We start from the raw sequence: 19,426 nt of genomic DNA, 5'->3' as shown, positions 1-19,426 counted from the left end.
GACTCGATGAAAGGGGTATTTGGTTCTTTTAAATCAGATCCAATTCCTGTACTCAAATTAGTTTACAGCAAACATCACCTCTTTATATTTTATGTGGAATGTGTTCAATACAAAGTCTGCCTACTGATTTCCAAAAAATTTTTCATGCATATATTCAGAATTTGCATAGTAGCACTGTGCATTAACAAAAGCATCTCGGTGAAACGTAGCCACGATCGGTTACTATAGGTAACCCTAACTTGCTAGAAATCAAGTTATGTGTTTTGGAAGACTCTGATATCAATTCACTATACTGCAAGCAAATCCTATGTTTTTAATAAAAGTAATCCGATATTTAATTAAGCAAACTAGATTTAAATAGACCCAAATGGCACTTTGAAACATTACGAAAAAGCATCATACTGACGTTACTGTTGTTCAGGTATATTTTGCTTCTACCCTTGTGATATTGGTATATTGTTTCAAATGCATTTAGAAAGACACCATCTCACTCGTGTTGTTTAGATAAGGAAGCATCACTGAACCTCTTTGCCCTTCTCCAATAAAATGTATCAAAAATTTCAGTAGTGTCTGCTGACCGCACCACATTTAACAAGATTCGCAAATGAACCCAGAGTAAGTTTCCCACTGTGACACATTAATAATAAGTTCCTTATCCCATCTATCCCAAGCCATGAATATGTAATGTTATAAAATGAGTCCTTTTCACACAACAGAACCTCAGACGTGAATAAATAAAAACTATCCATCACAAGCCTGTGAAAAATTAATGAGAGTTCTGAGACATAAGAAAAAATTGGTTACTGAGATTATAAGGTCCAGTATGTAAAAACTATGTTCCTTACCAGCTGTAAATTTTATTTTAAAACTTTACAAAAAGAGTTAAAAAAAATACATATGTGACTTTCTATAGCACATTTACCATAAGAAACAGAAAAGGGGAAAACGCTTTAATGGCGAGACATATATCTAAGCAATCCAGACAGCATTCAGAATCAGATCAAATGCTGCCATAACAGGGAGTTACACTTCCAGTTACAGCAAAGTTGTAACCTTAAGACATTTAGGAACAGACTTCCTATTCCATTCCTTTCCCCATCGGAATGGAAATTCCTGATGAAATAAGGCACTGTATCACCCTAAACTTCATTTACTTGGATAAAATAAGAATGCCTAGAAATAAAATATTTTCATTCATGTGTCTCTTTACTGTACCAGTGAAGGCTTCAGTCTTTCTATATGCACCAATCAGTTTTGCAATACAAAGAGAAATAAGAAAATTTTATTTTTTTCAAGAGTCAAGCTACCACCATGTTTATTAGTAAATTTTACTAATCTTGCCCAGAAGACCGTGTTGATGTCTGGGGAGGTCAAGCGCAGTGCCAGGCCCATTCAAACTGCATCACCAAGAAATGCTGGAACTTTGCCTTCAGACAGGGATACGAGCAGCTAGAAAACAAGAACTGCCCGAGTCCTTGAAAGACCTTCGCCAAGGCAGACAGCACTTCTCAAGCAATTCTGCCAACAGCCTTTGTATGATCTTTATATGTCAATGGATAATGTATGATCTACAGTCAATTTTGTGACCCGTTGGCCATTTCAATGCCTAGCAGCTACAATGAAAATGATGCCTTGCAATACCAAACTAGGTTGCTTATTTTTCTTCAGAATCTCTGTTCACTCAGCTGTCCCATTAGCTAAGTCTCTTTATATCCCATCATCGTTCCCGCACCCAGAACCTATGAGTTCCTCCAGGTCTGGCCTCCCAAGCCATTAACTGTTTCTTCTTTGTTTCTTAATTCTGATTTAAGAAAGCGTTTAACTCCTCTTTGTTTACTTCAGTGACCACTTTCTGTTACTAACCCCATGCTACGCTGGGTGTATGTGAACACATTAGACAAGCGTTAGGTTTCTCCTTTCCCAGTTGGTGTCTGTGCGTGAAGCGATGGGGTTGGTGAGCACGTTACTGCCCCTTGCCTCAGTTAACAGGACAGGGGACCCTAATGGAAACACAGGCAGTAACAGAGCCCCCTCCCTCCCCAGCATACGGATCGGATTTCCCAAGGAGTGGCTCCATCACATAAAGACCTGATCAAGCAGGATGTTTTATTCTCGGTTTCTTGAAAGTGGTTATGTCTGAAAGGATGGCCTCCAGAGTGCTGTCAGAGGTGTCCATCTGCAAAATAAATTACCTTTTGAAGTCTGCACTGAGAGTGATTGAGTGACTGTGAAGAATTATTTATTAGTCTTAAAATGCCAGTGGATACAGTTAAGGAACTATTTTTTTCTGCAAAACTGCCATGGTCTCAAAGAAGCGAAGGAAATATGGCACAACCCCCTTACGCCGCCAGTTTTGCTCGAGGAGGAGCAGGTCTCCCCTACATGTCTCTACAAGAACTCAGTCCCTCTTCAAAAGTAATCTCTTCCAGACAGATGGCTTGACTTTCTTTTGGTGTGCTCTCGGTCACATTTGTCCTTCCTGCATCTAATGCAACAAATGCAGTAACTGGGGAGGCAGGGGGCAGACGTGGGGACATGACAAGTCACTTTAAAAAAACAACCAACCAACCAAACCAAAAACCAAACCACAAAACAAATACCCTAGCACAGTCCCATTACCATAAAGTTGTTCTTACCACGATGAGAAAATCTGGAGCCACATAATTTCCATTACAGCCTTACTTTTTTGTGTACTGGTTTTGGGAGCAACACCTAATAGACGTCATTAGCTAACTCCTCTATTTTTGACTATCTGACCTGTAAGTCCTTTGGTTTGCATTCAAAACTAAGGATTCTCCAATACTTTCAGGAAATTTTCTTATTAAAGTTTTCTTTCCCCTTTTTGCTCATGAAATTTCACAGTCTCTCAAATGTGTTCACTAGACTATTATAAGACCTTGCTGCTTAGACAGGTAACAGATTTCCAGCTGTGCCAATGCACCTGAAGATTCGTTTCTTAAATACCCATATTGCAGGCTGACCTTTCCTGACTTGATACACATATTTTGCAGGGGAAAGGCCTTCAGATCCATGTTCAGTCCTGCCATACGCCCATCATACCTACACAGGCACGCATGGCAAAAGCCTGCCATACATCTCTGATGTCTACCATTACTATACCTTGAGGTCAACTCACATATCAACTCCAGTGAAGAAAGGCCAACAAAGTTGACTAATTTTCAGACATATTTTAACCCTTACAACATCCATTACCATACATGAGCAAAAGACATTGAAATATGCTTTTTATACCAAGGGGCAGGGGGGGATTAACAGACACTGCTGTTTATCCTTGAGTTCTCTAAGTCACAACAGACAGCAGCAAAGGACAAGCCAGAAAGGATTTCAATATACTATTTCCATCTGAAGAGTAGCAGCCCCTGTAATGCACTTCCTGTGCTGCTGCAGCGTCAACGTCGCTCTGTATTTTTTATGCGATCTATATTCTCACTTGTTTGGCACCACAGCGGTTGCAGTTGGCAGTGCAGTAGATGCGTGGGCAAAGCATGAAATTAAAAGATATTCTTCCCGCATAGCGCTGACCATGCAAAAATCTCAGCCAATAACAGCCAAACCCCAGAAAGTTTATTTTTAAACTAGGGCAATATACCATTAGTTCTCAAGTTTAATTCAATTGATTTTCAAGCAAATAACAATAACATTAACCCATAGATAGGACAATCTTACGGTGATGGATGAGAGTGCTATAGCGAACACCCAACCTCACACAATGAATTCTCCGCCGTCAGACAACTCCCCCATGGGACAGCCAGGCAGATCTGGACAAAAGTGATTCTGGGGCCAAAAGGAGTTCCCTGACTTCATCACCTCAGCAAAGATGGATTCCACGACCTTCTGAGAAAAGCCTATATATAATTTTTGCTGAATAGGCCCCTCAGTTAACAGCAGAATCCAATTTGTAATTTAGCCTTAAATGCACACTCCACAGAAAGCTATCGGGTAAGAAAAAAAACTTGACATGTAGATAAAAATGCTTTTTGACATACGTAAGTAAAAATAATACTATGGCATTTCTCAAATTAGCCATGTGAAGTGCGCATATGCTAAAAAAGTTTCAGTGTATAAGCATCTGTTTTGTTTTTACAATTTTTTTTTGGACCAAGAAAATATTTGTGAAAAGAATAATAAATAATTAATTTCACTGGCTGCAAGCTGGGATTCTTTCCTGGTTAAACTATATGCAGTGAAATGGCATTTAAATTATATGAGAGAATTGATTCAAATGGCTTCCATTAGCAATTTGGCAGGCTGCTGTGAATTGCTCCTAATCAATTTTAAATAATGCTATTCTATCTGCGAATGGAGGCATCCTCACGTTAAACATCTCCACATTGCAGAACTGTAAATCAGTGGCTAAAATACAAATTTCTTCATATCTTCTTATAACTCATTGTGTTTAACAATGTGCCATCAGCGAAACTAATGCAGAATAAAACAACCGCATGTGTCCTCAGAGAAGTGTTCTGGGCTCTAAAGGTTTTCTCTTTTATCTCACATTAATGAATATTTCACACTAATGTTGTTCTAGGCCATTTTACAGTACAATTGCATCTTAATTTTGCTTGAGATTTTATCAATCAAGTGTAATTAGATCCATTTGAGCTGTAAATATTCAGCATACACATAGCATAACTACTTGAAGCAGGTGTGTTTGTATTATGAGAATTTTCATTAAAAATAACGGAAACTGCAAAAATGTTAGCACACATTCAAAATTTTCTGCTTCTTGTTTAGAGAAGACATTTAAAATTTCAGACCAAACTTTTTTCCTGCAAAATCTCTGTACAGCAAAAGAGAACAAATTCTACTTGTAACAATCGAACACCTCCGTTAAGTAGCATGAAGGACATGGGTTTAGGGTGGGCACAAGACCACAGGTACATAAATCAGTCTGCAGCAGTTTCCATAAAAGTAGCCACATTGTTCAAATAAACCTACAAATAGATTTATAAACATTCAGTATGGAATATCTTAAACTGACAACAAAATCTAACGTATCATTGCAATATAATTTTTCAGTTTGACTTTGTGCGCCACGCAGACACATGGTTGGTTTAGATGCTGCAAAATTATTAGATGTGAACTCAACAACACAGTTTCAGATGTTCACAATCTTCATTATTTTGATACGTCTGGCAAAGGTGGTGCTAATATCTGAGTCAGTAAGTGTACCTATCTCTTGGAACAGAAGCTCAAAAAAAGCTTGTGCTGGTAGTTTCAATGATTCTGGTATTCAAAAAGTCTCTTTCCTTAGTTTGATATCCTTCCAAGGTCTAACTCTTAACAGATCATATTTGATACTAAGTCTGTTAAAGAAAAAAAGTGTTCATCTTGTACACAGATGATTGAGCCTTGGTTCAGAAAGTTTTCCAAATACAAGAAACAATTAGCACACAGCAGATTCAAAACCAGACAAGAAATTCACATTTTCTACATTGGGAAGACCTGAGGAAAGAAAACATGAAGTGCTTTTTGAACACAAAGAAAACAGGTCTTTAACGGACTGTGTCTGCTAAGGTAAATCAAAGATTTACTTTACAGAGCAGTAAACATGGTGAGGAAGAACCACTTCCAAAAGACCGTAAGGCAAAGTGCTGTAAGTGAATAAAGCCATCCAACACTTCCACTCTCCAGCCCCAAACATTAAAACACTGCTTTCAAGAATCAGAAAAGTTAAGAGTTATCACACAGGATGCCTTCACTTATTAATAATCTATCACCCCCTTCTATGACTCCCCCAAAAGGAAGTGTGGAAAAACAAGAGGATGAACAGACAGATGGAACTATAGGGATGAACAGCTGATATTAAATGCTTAATTCCATTCTGTTCTGCTTTTAACTGAATACATAATCTGGTCAGTGAAGAGATGCTACTGTTTACTGAGGTTTAGGAACGCACACTATACACCTATAATGCTTAAATTCCATAGCACCTACACAAGAGTACTTGGTGGCTGCCCAGGTAACTGCAGCCGTGCATGCCCGTGGATGAAAGGGGCACCCTTCCAAGTCCAAGGCTAAAAAGATACAGCTGTTACGGCAGGCCACAAGTCTGGAGATGAAAGGGGCTGTAGGTAGACAGGGCTATCTCCTCCGAGGACTGAAAAATGCCATCCCTAATGTACACCTCAATCTGACTTAAAGTCAGAAGGTAGCTATTGCTATACCGTAACATTGTCTCCAGCTAATTTCATCACCAAATCATGCTTAAAATACTCAAGAAATAAGGGATCTGTGATCAGTTCTCTGGGGGCAAATATAACCTGCATAACTCACAGGAATCTATCCTGACCACTTGGCTACAGATCATTCTGCATGCAGTAATTCTTTAGCTTTCTTGCTGAAGTTTAGCTAAGCTGGGAGGGGAGAAATAAATTTTCAAAGGTACAGCTAAAAAACAGCACACATGAAGCAGCTTATTTCCAAACCTAGTTTGCTCTGACCCTACAAAGCACAGCAACGACAGTCCTTACCTTTCTCTTAGGGCTTGCAAGGTACAGGGACAGGATCAGTCTCTGTTGGTGAAGTTCACTCAGCGCTTGGCAGAGGATACTACTAGTAGCAGCGATACTGTGCGCGCCACTGCTGGTGTCCACATGCAAGCTTGAGAACCTGTAGCTTTCTGCTCAATGGGAGTCCTGAAAAATTCCTCTTTGGTACCACAATAGTTTCTAGATCCCACTGAAACCAGAGGGCAGATAAACCATTCTAGCCACTTATAAAACAGAGGTGACCACCACTGTTTCCTCTGGATACAACTGAAAAAAACCACAATTTCTTCTTCATTTTTCTTTGTACATTCTTTCAGCATGTACAGTCATATTCCTGAGCGAGCTTTAACAGAGTTTGCAAATCAGTAACTACGGAGTCTCAGCACATCAGTACCAACTAGCTACCCAAAATTTCCAGGGTCCCATGCAAGTTCCGCAGCCTCCACTGGACCCTGCACTACTACGTGTACATGACATAAGCACCTCTTCAATTCAGTGTAAAACTAGTTGGGGTATGTCCCCACTGCATGCATTCACACTCCACACCATGACCATAGCTTAAGAGAAGCTCAGCAACAGAGCTTCGCTGCACAGCCACAAGAGCCACCACATGCTGCTTTGGTGGAGCCACATGCAGGTTGCCTTTACCTTTTAAAATATGCTATCCCTGGAATACTTTCCCCTCTCGTCTTTTCACAATTTAAATTTCAATTCTACTGGACAGATATTAATTGTACCAATTGTTATAGGAATCCATAGCTATCATCTACTCTCCAAAATCTTTTTATCTGACAGCGGGGATGATACTGTATCATCTTACTGTGAATTAAGATGACAGTTTCTTAGTTAGAAAAGTGTGAATATACAAGACTATAGTACTTACTATAGTAATTCGATTATATTGAACAGAATATTTACAGCAGTACATTCTCAAAAGCATTATTCTAGATATAATAAAATAATTTGAATACCAAGAACATCTAGATCATACCAGGAGGTGCCATGAAAGCAAAGACACTGAAAAAAGGATTGCCTCTCTCCCGCTTTCCTTGTGAAATTTATTTAAATCATTACCTACCCAAAACAGAAGTTAAAAATCCTTTCTGATGTGAGAAAATCAGTACCAAATTTTGTCTTGCAAAAGATTTTTTGTGGTATGTTAACTACTTCAAAATAGAGGTCTATGGAGAGAAGTATTAATACAACCTACAGAGGAAACAATTAACACAACCCTTAATGCTAAACAATCTTTGAACTCAGCACTTTTAGATGACTAGTACATATCAAAAAATTACTGTTCCTATTTCTGCTGGTTGCTAAACACAGTAATACAACAATATCTACCGCAACAGTATTATGCAATGATCCAGTTTTAATGCACACAAGCATTCAAGAAATTAGATATAGCGAAAATCTCTCATGACTACTTAAATTTTAATCACTTTTTTTATTGTTATATTGCAGGAGTCAAGAGTAGAGTAAACAACGTTCTTAACCCCAGTGGGCCTTAAGCAGGTAGTGTGTACAGAAATGCGAAGATGTTAGCAATTTCTACTGTTCAGAGATGCTAAAAAAGTCTGCCGTCATTCAATACCCCCTTGCATCATTAAAAGAGTCTTATACAGCTCATTCACTGTCAGTTTAGATACCTTAAATCCATCAATAGTATTAGAAAAAAATAGCTAGATTATCAAAACAACATTTCGACAAATCTTTAAACCAACTTCTCCGAAAAACATTTTGTTTGAAAATTTTTCACAAACCTGTACAAGACAAAAAATAAAGCATAGAAGATCATACTGCCTAAGCTTGCTGAAGTAACTTAGGATTTCTATTGAGAATGAGTGCTGTAGAAATAAACAGTATTATTTGCCTGGCTGAGTAGGACAGCTAGTAAATTAAATCTCCGACATCATCTTCAAATATTTTTTATGAACAGGTTTTGTATCTATCCCAGAAATAAAATCCTGGAGGTTCAAAATCAGTTTTCTATGCCAGCTATAGCCATATGTTTGACCAATTTCTTCCTCAAACACAAACCCACACACATGTGCACTGAACCTATTCATGGTTATACAAACTGCATATTTAGGCCACGGGGACATCCTGAGCACCACTTTGCAGTGCTGACGCATGCAAGGTTACCCAAATGTAACTCAAATTAGTGCTGGACCCACTATTGCCTCTAATGGATGAGAGTTCTCTCACCATTGTTACATGATGGACTAGGAAAAAAACTCAAGAGTCCCTATAAATAGGCAGAAGTAGGTGTAATGAAGACAGGACACTACATCCAAAGGAAGAGACCCAGTACTCAGGGTCAGCCACCACGGAGCCCGATACCAGCAGGGACGCCTCAAAAGTGCTCTCTGGGACACGTTACTAAAGGAGGTAGAGGCAGAACATTTCTAAAAGTCCTGGGATAAATTTCTTATTTAGAAGGCAAAAAAACTACGTAGGCTTCTTTCACACTGTCTGCTATTGGCAGGTGTCAGACAACTCCCCAGCAGCTCCTAATGTATGTATTGTAAATCCTCCGTAACTTAGAGCATTTTTCCAAAACCAAGCCATATCACCCCTATCAGCCATCCTTACCGCATCCAATAAACTATGTAAATAAACACTATGAAAAGTTTTGGACTTTCACTACCTGTATTTTTCTATCCTGACCTCCCCTATCACCGGCAATGCACTCGTCAGTTTAGAAATCAAAGAAGAAACAGGTACAAATGCAAGAGCTTTTCTGCTCTTAAAGTGTCTGATAAATATAAATACCAGCTTTACATACACAGCTCATGACATCTTATGACTTTTTAAAGTGTATTTAATAGCTTAAAAAAATCCCTCCAAATGGCTTTAGTCATTTACTGTAAATGTCCACTATAGGTCACATGCTCATCAGATGGAGTACATTTAGCATGCATTTATGGTCTTGCTGTTGCTTTTTCAAAACAAAAAGATATAAATCTTAATACTCTCAGTACTAATGTATGGATACAAGCCATTAATCACTCTGACAAACATATGTAGGCTGTAACCCTGTATATGCTTAAAGAATAGAAAGCAGACAAATACAGCTTACACCTTCAGGTATATCTGTACTCTCCCTAACCCTCATCATTTGAAATTTGGTAAATAAGTTATGTGTTGTTCTTCCTGTAAATTTCACAGATCTAATTAGCCAGCCATCTGCAAGCCATCACCTTTAAGGTATTTTTGGTTTGCTGTCATTTTTGAATGACACAAAGCAGAGAGTGAACATTCCACCACGAACCATCAAATTCTTCATGCAAATTCAAGGAGTCTTCATTTTCCTTTTTATTTCACTTACAAACAGAAAAGGATGCTTAAAAGAACAGCACACAAGTGCCAGTCTTTGAGATTCCAATTCTGTTCCTGCTGAAATCACTGCCAAATTCCCACTGACTTCAGCAATCACAGAAGAGCCATTTCATAAACTACTACTTGTATCTTACGAGTTTGGCTTTCTTCTCTGATTTTGCTACTGGAAAGATTCCTATTTTAAGGAAATGCAACAGACAGGTATAATTCAACACATTTACATATTATTAAAAGGAAATCTCCCAAATCATCCACATTCATTTTCAGACAAGAGCATTACAGAACAGTCTGCAAAAAGAAATTGCCACACAGCTCAATCTCAAACTTTAGCAGTGGAAGGTAATAAAGACTATTTGATGCAGCTGATGGATTATCTGAAAAAAAGTTTTTAAGCAAAGGGAACTGTCTGATAAGAAGATAAAACTAAATTGCAACCAGTATCTTGCTAAACTAAACTAAACAGGATGCAAAAACCAATTGCTAATATGGACAGGTGTTATTTCTCCCAGGAAAGCTTGCAATGCACGACCTCAGTGACAGCATCCACCAGAGAAGGCAGTGCATCCTGGATAGATTTGAGGTTAGGTTAAAAACTTTAAATCCTGTTTACAGTTCTGGAAATGGGGTAAACAACAGAAACCGAAACCAATCTGACTGTGAGAGAAAGGGACAGACAGTTGTCAAACTGGTTTCTTCCCCTCTTGAAGGCAAGGCAAGGAGAAGAATCAACAGAAAGAAAAACGTATCTTCAAATACTACATCCAAGTTTTCTTTATACATGGAAAAATGGACAATGTTCCCATTCTTGCCTTTTCTGCCCTAATCTTGCTCACACAACCTCTCTTTACATCTTTCAATGTATTTTTTGTATTCCATGATGGTTTTTTGCTTCTCCATGCTTGACCCTATGTACTCTTTTATGTCAATCTCTACTCTTCCCATAGTTTCCCACTCATTCTCCTTGCTGAAATACCTCCGAGTCCCACTTCTTTCACAGAGCCTCCCAAGCCCATTTCCTTACAGACAAAGCCCTGCGCCCCAGTATTGACCCACTCGCACAACTCAGGCTGTGAGTTCAGTCGAGGGCTCTGTCTTCTCAACACCTTGCAAACCAACGTGGCCAAAAGATCTGAAAGGTGTGTGCCTCACGTTGAGCAGCTGCATTTATATTAAACATTTCTGTAAATTACTGATTTCCAAAGCTACTGAGTAACCAGTCCTTCCAACGATTACCAAAGAATGCTGATTCTGCTATGGATTTTGTTGTCAGAGACTTAAGGCATTTTAATATGAAAATTTCTTTGCTCCTCTTCTCATTTATCATTGTCTAATTCAAAATGTCTGTAGTTTTACACTCTTAACAATATTCAGCGTGTCAGATAGGGAGGACAAGGGAAAAAGCAAATAAGAAATATCTGCCAGATTAACAGATTTAAAAACATACAGGAGAGAAAGATAAGCTGTGTCAGTAAAGACTATTGAGACAGAAGAAAACAGCACAGAAAGATGGATCAGGTGGACACAACAGTCAAGCCAGACAGCATCGAGGGAGAGCATCTTGCACTGTCTCCAAGGAGTGGAGCAATTTGCTGCAATGCAAGGGTAAAGTTATTTTGCCTTGAAGGCCAGATTTTAATCTGCAACACCACATACATTGTCGGGGATCTTACATTTTAGTTTATTGCTAAGTATGCCTTTATTGCTAAGGCAAAAGAGATGCTGAATTAACACAGGGGAGGAGACACCTATACTAAGAAAAAAAAAAAAAACCACCCTAAGATGCTAGGAAAGGAAAAAGGGAAAAAATTTAGAGTACATTAGGCATAAACACTATGGGTTTTAAATTTTTTCTATAGCTTCAACTTTGAAACAAATTATGGAATTAACATTTCTGAAACCCATTTCCTTGGAGATGATGACATACAAGAAACTAAAAATCCACTTGTCTGCGCTCCGGTAGAAAATGGAAACAACATCAAGAGCCTTTGTACATTTAAGAACAAAACCCATGCTCTCCTAGAGGTCATAAATAGTACCATGTAGAACTCTTACTAATACTGTAACTACCCATATTGCCCGAGTTCATACAGGTAGCACCAATATTCTCCCAAGTCAAACTTTTCCAAAGGTATTCATTTGAAGAATTATCTACATTAGATCCATTAACTCCTGTGCTCAGCATAGCTGCAGCTCCTGATCCAGCCAATGACTTCAAATACTAAAATGTGATTTCTAAAAAGAAAAAAAAAACACAAAAAAACCCACAACAAAACAAAAAGCACGCTTTAAAAAGAAACTTTATATTATACAGATAATTTATTTGTAAAGATTTCCTGTTTCACTGATACCTGGGAGAGGGTGTGCGTGTGCCCACAAACAGTACGTCAAACACAAACTAAATTACTTTAGAAGTTTAGAATCTTTTGCTTTGAAAACGAACAATGCAATGTTCGCTACAAGAAAGGACAGAATTCTAAGGAAAGTTTAATGCTAAATGTTATGCACAAAAATGGATTTGTGTTCTATTTTTACTGGAACGTCATAGTGTTTTGTGAAAACGCTAATAAAAATGTTCATTGTAGCTTAGGAAAAGTGTGGAAAGAGATGTCTTTAACCAAAGCAAGGCTCAGTCCGTGTTAGCTGAATATCTATTTAGACCACACACAGCGGTTAGTATTTGCCAAAGAATGTAACTTTTTACAGCAACCAGGTCAAAAAGACAGTATATCAACTTTCAATTAAGTTAAAAATAATGCAAAAATGTTTAAGTTAGATCTCCAAGACCTCATCAGCTTTTAATTTAAATGGCTGCTGGGAACAGTATACAAAGTCATACTTCATGAAGTCTTGAAATCTAGGGTCATCTTTCATAACAAATGATCCAATAAAACTGAAGTTAACCTCTGAATGAATAATTTTAACTACAATAAAGCAGAAAGTAGTTTACAGACACAAGCTAAATAAACTGAAACTCTGAATACCTTTGAAAATTAACCAGCAGACTTATGAAGGAACTGGGTCTCATCCAACCAGCCAGAAGAAGCAATCAGATTTTCATCACCGAAGTCGGAACAATTATTGGGGCTCCACTCTAACTACAGAAGACACTAATGTCTTTCATCACAAAAAGCAGCCAAGTCAGATTAGTACTCACAGGATAAGATTTTTTGGGGTTGTACATATTCTTAAAAAAACAAACAAACAAACAAAAAAACCCACACCACACACAACAACCCGCAAATTTCTTCTCCACAGCCCCCATACTTGTTATAGCTCTGCACATCCATTACTACACTACACAGATGGACACACACATTTTCTGCTAAACATAAAATAATATTTAAAGTGCCTAGTATATTTCCATGAACATTTGACAGGTTTCTGGCAAGATGGGAAGAATATTTTCTGGCTCACACAATCCCATGATGGTCTTCGAAAGAAAGAACTACAAAAGAAATTGAAAATGAAATTTGTTTTAAGCCAGTGTTTTCTTTTAAGGTTTTTCTTTTGAATGCGATTTAAACCTAAATTCAATTAAAATTCTGGATCAGAAACAAATTCAAAACAATCTGTGGTTATCCAAAAATAACCACCCCAACCAATTCTATTAATACCACTTTGTCAGGTTAAATTCATAGGGGAAGAGGAAAATTTGCTTGCAATAAAGAACTGCTTAAATGTCCAAGATGAGCATTAGCTGGACCTCACATAGTCACCCACGCTGCTACTAACACAGCTTCTCTACCACTACACAGGCTGCCATGTTGTCCCTCGAATTTTCAAATCCTGCCTGCACAAGCTATGACAGAGATCCTGAGGCAAAAATAAATATATCATATATAATTAAAGACTATACCCATATATTCACAGAAGCAGAGTTCTCACTCTGTAATGCCTAAGGAAGAATACAAAAATATGACACTGCCTTGGGATAATCTCCTACTCTAACTGGTTTTAAGCTCAGGACATCCAGAGTCAGAAATAGTACCTCAGCGTCTAACTGTTCTTATTAAGTTTCCTTTCATTAATTTGACTAATTGCTCTTGAATCCACACAAACGTCAGCGGTCACGAGCTGCAGAAAGTTTCAGCTTTGCTATTTCCTTCTGCCCAAGTGCTCAAACAGAACTTTAAATGACAAGATTAATCTGAACTGGCTTTATACAGAAAAGAAAAAGTGCTCTGATAAAATAATCCGGAACAACAACAAACAGAAAAGGCACAAGATCAGAGTTGCACTAACCAAACGGTCACATTCAGTTAAAATACAAAAGCAAAAGTCTTCAGAGAGTAAAATTCTAGACAATTCAATAAAAATGTTTCATAAATCTGAGCAGCAGCTCTATGATTTGACTCATTACCGCTACCTCATTCTTAATTTTCAATTTTTTCTCAAGTATTCTTACACTAGCAAACAGATCCTCACCACAAATTACATTATTTGCAGATTCAAAAATTTAAGTGCAGCTACACAAGCCAGTATGCTTTTTTAAACAGAGGAGAAAAACAAAACATGTCTCATGAGTAACTCTTAATCTGCCAGCAGATCAATTATAGACAGCTTCTGTAAAAAACCAGCTGAAAATCTGCTTCCAGTCAACACAACTTAGCCATCTGGTTCCCACTGATATCTGCCAGGAATGGGTTGCAAAACTAAATTAACAGTGATTACACAAAAATATTCAAAATTTAATTCAAGCTTGCCAATCACTTTTCTAGTCCTTCACATGGACGTGGAAAGAATCCTTCACTCACCTCTTCCCAGTCAATGACTTGTTTAGACCCCCACAGAAAAATGGCTACAAATACATTTAGCATATCTGTTTTAAACTAGCTTTGTCAACATCACTGCAAAGCGTTAAGAAGGACACAGCGACTACATGGTCTTCACATGTTCTTCAGTTAAAACAATGGGCACTTTTCTTTGGTAATTATTTTAGTAGTAACTGAATTTGCTTTAAAATAGGGTGATATCTCTAACTGCTTTATTAATGCTGGATGAATACGATTTTGGACAACATCAGAGATGCCAGTTTACCTATTGATAGCTGTTTATTATGCTTCTGCTCACCAACTGTTCCATCACACTTGTTGCCAGTAGCTCAAGTCCACTCTGGATGCTGTATGTGCAACTAACTATTATCCCTCTCCCCATCCCCCAACTCCCCCTGTATCCCAGACAGCCTGTTTGTAAAAATCCACAGTGTTTAATGACTACCAAAGTTAATCTTGCAAGGCACTGCTCATCATCTGGTCCTTTTTCAGCAGGCACAATGAAGGATGACACACACAAGATACTCACCTCAGATAGATGTGCAAATAATCATTTCACACAGGGATAGTGAATTTTATCCATCTATATTTTTAAACCAGGAAAATGTGCTTGGAAAAATCACAGAAACAGGTTTATATTTCTTATTGGAAGACTTACAGTGAATTATAATACAAGGTGAAAATACTTCTTTTAAAAAAATTATCAGATAAAGCATGGAATGAAAGACACTAAAAAGAAGGCTAATAAGGATTAAGGGAAGAAATAAGTAGCACTAGATTACTCAGCAGCCAAAGTCTCATAATTCCAGTAACATCAAATTCCTTTAATTTCTGTTGCAATCTTGTAATACAAGTATATAATCCTATATGTAGCTTGAAATACAGGAATCTCAACCATTACTTCTGTTATCAGAACCAGATTTTAAGGTACATTAGAGCCCATATTTTTATTAAATTTAGTAGTAGTATTTTTCCAAAAAACAACAGGGAAGCTTTTTATCATAGCTTTTGATTTAAACAATATTTAAAATAATTTAATTACTTGGACCTCATTTAAAGATAAAGTAAAACCTAAATGTTACCTTTAGTTTTAGAGGAAAATGCACATGAAAAATATCCTAGTGTATTTAAGAGGCCATATAATTGCAAAACTGTATTACTATTTCTAAATTCTCAGTCCTGGTCAAAGATGAGCACTCCTGTAACACAAATCAATAATTCATTACTCCAAAATAGTGTAAATTAAAGCACTGTGATGCTCTAATCACAGTTCAGAATGGACATTAGTTCACTTTTCAGATGCTGTCTTCAAAAAATAAAAAAAGATGACATGGATAAATCCAAGTAGCATCCAGGATGACTACAGAAGTACGCTTTTGTTTGTCTCCTTTTTAAACCTTTCCCACAGGATGTCACTATTGCTCCTTGTCAGTTGAGAGTGTGACCAAAGGGTGTTGCACAGATTGGTACTCAGCTCTCCACATGTGACACAGACATTTAGGTCCTTGTAGATAAGTTTATAACAAAGACTTATCCCTCTCAGCTGCCACATTACCAGCCTAAGTATCTGCTGACCTATAAACGAGTTAAAACCTGTTACAGTCCTTCCAGCTTGGAAAACTGAAACACTAACAAACCTGGAAATAGTGATGTTGGTGTCAGTGTATTACTGTTCGTACTTAAGTAGTACATGCTCCAACTGAAGTCATTAAAGAATTATCTTCCTTAAAGTCCTACATTTACACCATTTAGGGCTATATAATTTATTTTCCAGATATTCATGCCATCGGACAGATTTTTTTCTAACAAAATAGTGACATCTCGTGGTGACACTCAGAAATCCTAGCTCAAGCACATCCCATTTATCCCCCATGAAACTGATAACAAACCTACCGCTCTGAAAGGTGCAGTCCAAACCCTAACCAGCTTCTGGTGCTGCAGTGATACCATCTCGGTAAGAGATGGGAGTTCAACAGACGTCCCATATCAATCCAGATGTGACAGTCATCCCTTTAGAGATAAGATGCCTTCACACTTCCCTGCCTTTAGCCAACGAGCCAACCTCCCCACCGCTACGTTGAGCGGTTGAACACATAAGTTGTAGGTTTAGAAGTAACTTCTCAGAATGCCACACTTCTAGCAAAAAATCTTTGCAATAAAATCAAAATTAACAAGAATAGATTTTATAAAATACAGTGGGCCAAATTAGCCTCAGCATACTAAGACATTGAAGTGAATTCACCCAAAACCAGATTTTAATCACCACACCTATAATTATATTTCTAATACTAACTTCTTAAAAAAATGAGGGTTTCAGTGTTTCTGTTCTGTTTAGTCAGTGCATAAAACAGATGGATACTATTTTTCAAAGGTTTTCATGGAATTTGTTTGTTAATGGATTGTTACTGCAAGTATATTTGCCTCAGTAAGGTAAAACAAGAATATTCATATTGCTGACAGTTCAAAAAAGTTGAAGTAGGGTTATTTGGTTTGTCTGGGGTTTTTTTTATCATTTTATAATAAATACTTCCTTGTTATGAAAGTAGTCTTTTTGCCTCTTCGTGCTGCTTAATGGATACTGACACCTAACAAACAATGTATTTGTAAAGTGCTGTACCTTAAACAAGGTGTCATCAGCAGAAATCAGAAAAGAAAATTTCCCATTCTTCTATTACCATATATGCAATGTAACAATAATGAAGACCAGGTGCACACATGTGTGAGTTATTTTATACAAGAACAGCAAAACTGTCACTGCGGTCAGCAGTCTGTGAAGAATATAAACTAGAAAAATTACAATGTTGCAGAGGAAAAACCCCTAAAGTAATTACTGAAGTTTATTTAGCAGAATATGCACCTTTGCTACTCTTAAGGTATTAGTGTTACAGTTTGTGTTACCCAATATTTTAAATAACCTGCCATCTTTAGCCTCCCAGTTTAAGCCAATTATGCTAGCTTTATTGTGCTCAAGATTGAATTAAAGCCAACAGAAAAATATCCCATGTCAACAACCCACTGATCCCAGGTATAATACCTCAGTTGCTCTGCTCCACATGTTCCAAAATAGCCATTCCAAACGATACACGATGGGTCCCGTGCTCTAAGAGACAGAAATCAATTTCCATTCACAAAATGATGGATGTAGTAATTCATCTGCAACTTTGCTGAGAAAACTCTGAATCTTGCAATATTTAATGATTTTTCATGGTTGCAAGGCAGAGGTTAAATCTGAGATGAATCAAAATCCATAAGGCAAAATATTACACCTTTCTTTTAAAAAGCCTCAAGATATTAAAGACTATCTGATAATTTTTTGGCACCTGACTCTTGGCATGGACAGCCCTATTGCCTAAACTCTGCAAGGAGCTGTGTAACAAGGAATATTAGAAATACTGAAGAGGTCAACAACCCAAAACATGCTGTTGTTACAGAATAATATATTCTGAGATTCAGCCAGGAGCTCTATCAACAAAAAGATTTAATTCCTTTCTTTTTCACTGTGTTAGTCATCTTCCTCCAAGAGTAAGTAACCTTTATTGTTTCTTTAACTGCTCTGCGTCTATGTTTTTAGAACTGCTGCTATACTGTATCACCAGTAACATACTGTAAAGCTGCTACTGGAAGTAAGCTTTCTGAACTCCTGGCACACCTCGAAGGACTGAAGGGATTAGCTTGTTGCCCTACGGTTTTCCACATTTTCCCACACCTTGCTAAGGTTTAACCATCACAAACTCATATCCAGTCTAACGGGTCTAAAACCAACCAGATCTGGAGTTTTTCAAGAGCCTCAGGAATTTTCAAGGCCAACTCTCTTTGAGGTGCCCTGGGAATCAACCAACCTCCCTAGCAATAAAGGAAAAATAAAAACATAGATGTAAACTTATGATGTCAGTGTCTGAAATCAATGGAAAATATGATAAAACCAGCTGTAAAAATAGATGCAAAAAGAAGAGTGGTCATGCGGGAGTTAAAAAACCTACACAAATTATAAAGCATATATTACAGCTTCTCATTTCAGGCATGATACCACAAATCTTAATCATGCAAAGAACTGCTTTGTTTCCTCATCAAAAGATAGGGAACTAGAGGGAAGTTTTAGCTCATTTAACTCATTGTTAATGACAGTGCAAGAATTCTTTCATCAAAATAATTTAATGTAATGTATTCATTCCTTTATATCTAATTAAAAATATCCTGGAGGGCAATTCCAGATAAACCCACAGTCACCTTGGTAAAGATGGGTTAGGTTAGGTCTCAAAATGCAAACCCCACAGGCTGCTGAATACAGGATGAGAGATGGGCTGGAGAAAGTCTGCGCACAAGAATCTGCACCAACTCGCCACTGAAAACAGCTCTGCCAAGACTGTTCTTTTTAAGCATGTGTGACTTGGCGAGAGGAGTAAAGGTAGAAATCATGATTATTCAAATTCCCCGACCACTTCCCTTCTACAGAAGTCAGCACCAACAGAGAATGAAAGAAAAATTGCCAGTAACTCCAGTACTGTTCACCACCACTTCTAGCTCCGTACAGGACTCCAGAAGTCCTAACCAGTGGCTGAGTAACTGCAATGGATGCGACTTGAATTGGACTCCAAAGACACTTGAAATGCAATGCTGATTTCCCCAGCTTTTTAGACACCAGAATGCTCCCGTCACAAACCAGTAATACCAAGAGAATAGGTTATGCTTAAATAAAGCAGAAGTCACAGAGAAAAAAGTAAATTAAATACTAAACTGTTTAATTTCCAAAACAAATTAAATACAATGAACCATTAAACATTTACTTTCTCAAAAAAAAGT

General features: G+C 37.6%; 1 protein-coding gene across 2 annotated transcripts in view; it reads right to left on the bottom strand.

The window, feature by feature from the left end:
- The window catches only part of WWOX (WW domain containing oxidoreductase), a 530,925-nt gene that overhangs the window by 460,580 nt on the left and 50,919 nt on the right, over nucleotides 1–19,426 (bottom strand). The window contains exon 6 of one of the 2 annotated variants that reach the window (XM_055726863.1): nucleotides 17,661–17,726. The exons of the other annotated variant lie outside the window; for it this stretch is intronic. Within the exon in view, the coding sequence (XP_055582838.1) occupies nucleotides 17,661–17,726 (66 nt within the window). The remainder of the gene's footprint in view (nucleotides 1–17,660; nucleotides 17,727–19,426) is intronic. 2 annotated transcript variants of the gene reach the window in all.

Source organism: Falco cherrug, chromosome 14 (assembly GCF_023634085.1).
Source record: "Falco cherrug isolate bFalChe1 chromosome 14, bFalChe1.pri, whole genome shotgun sequence".
Classification (NCBI taxonomy): domain Eukaryota; kingdom Metazoa; phylum Chordata; class Aves; order Falconiformes; family Falconidae; genus Falco; species Falco cherrug.
The sequence above is the reverse complement of the archived record's forward strand: the minus strand, read 5'-3'. Positions and strand labels throughout refer to the sequence as shown.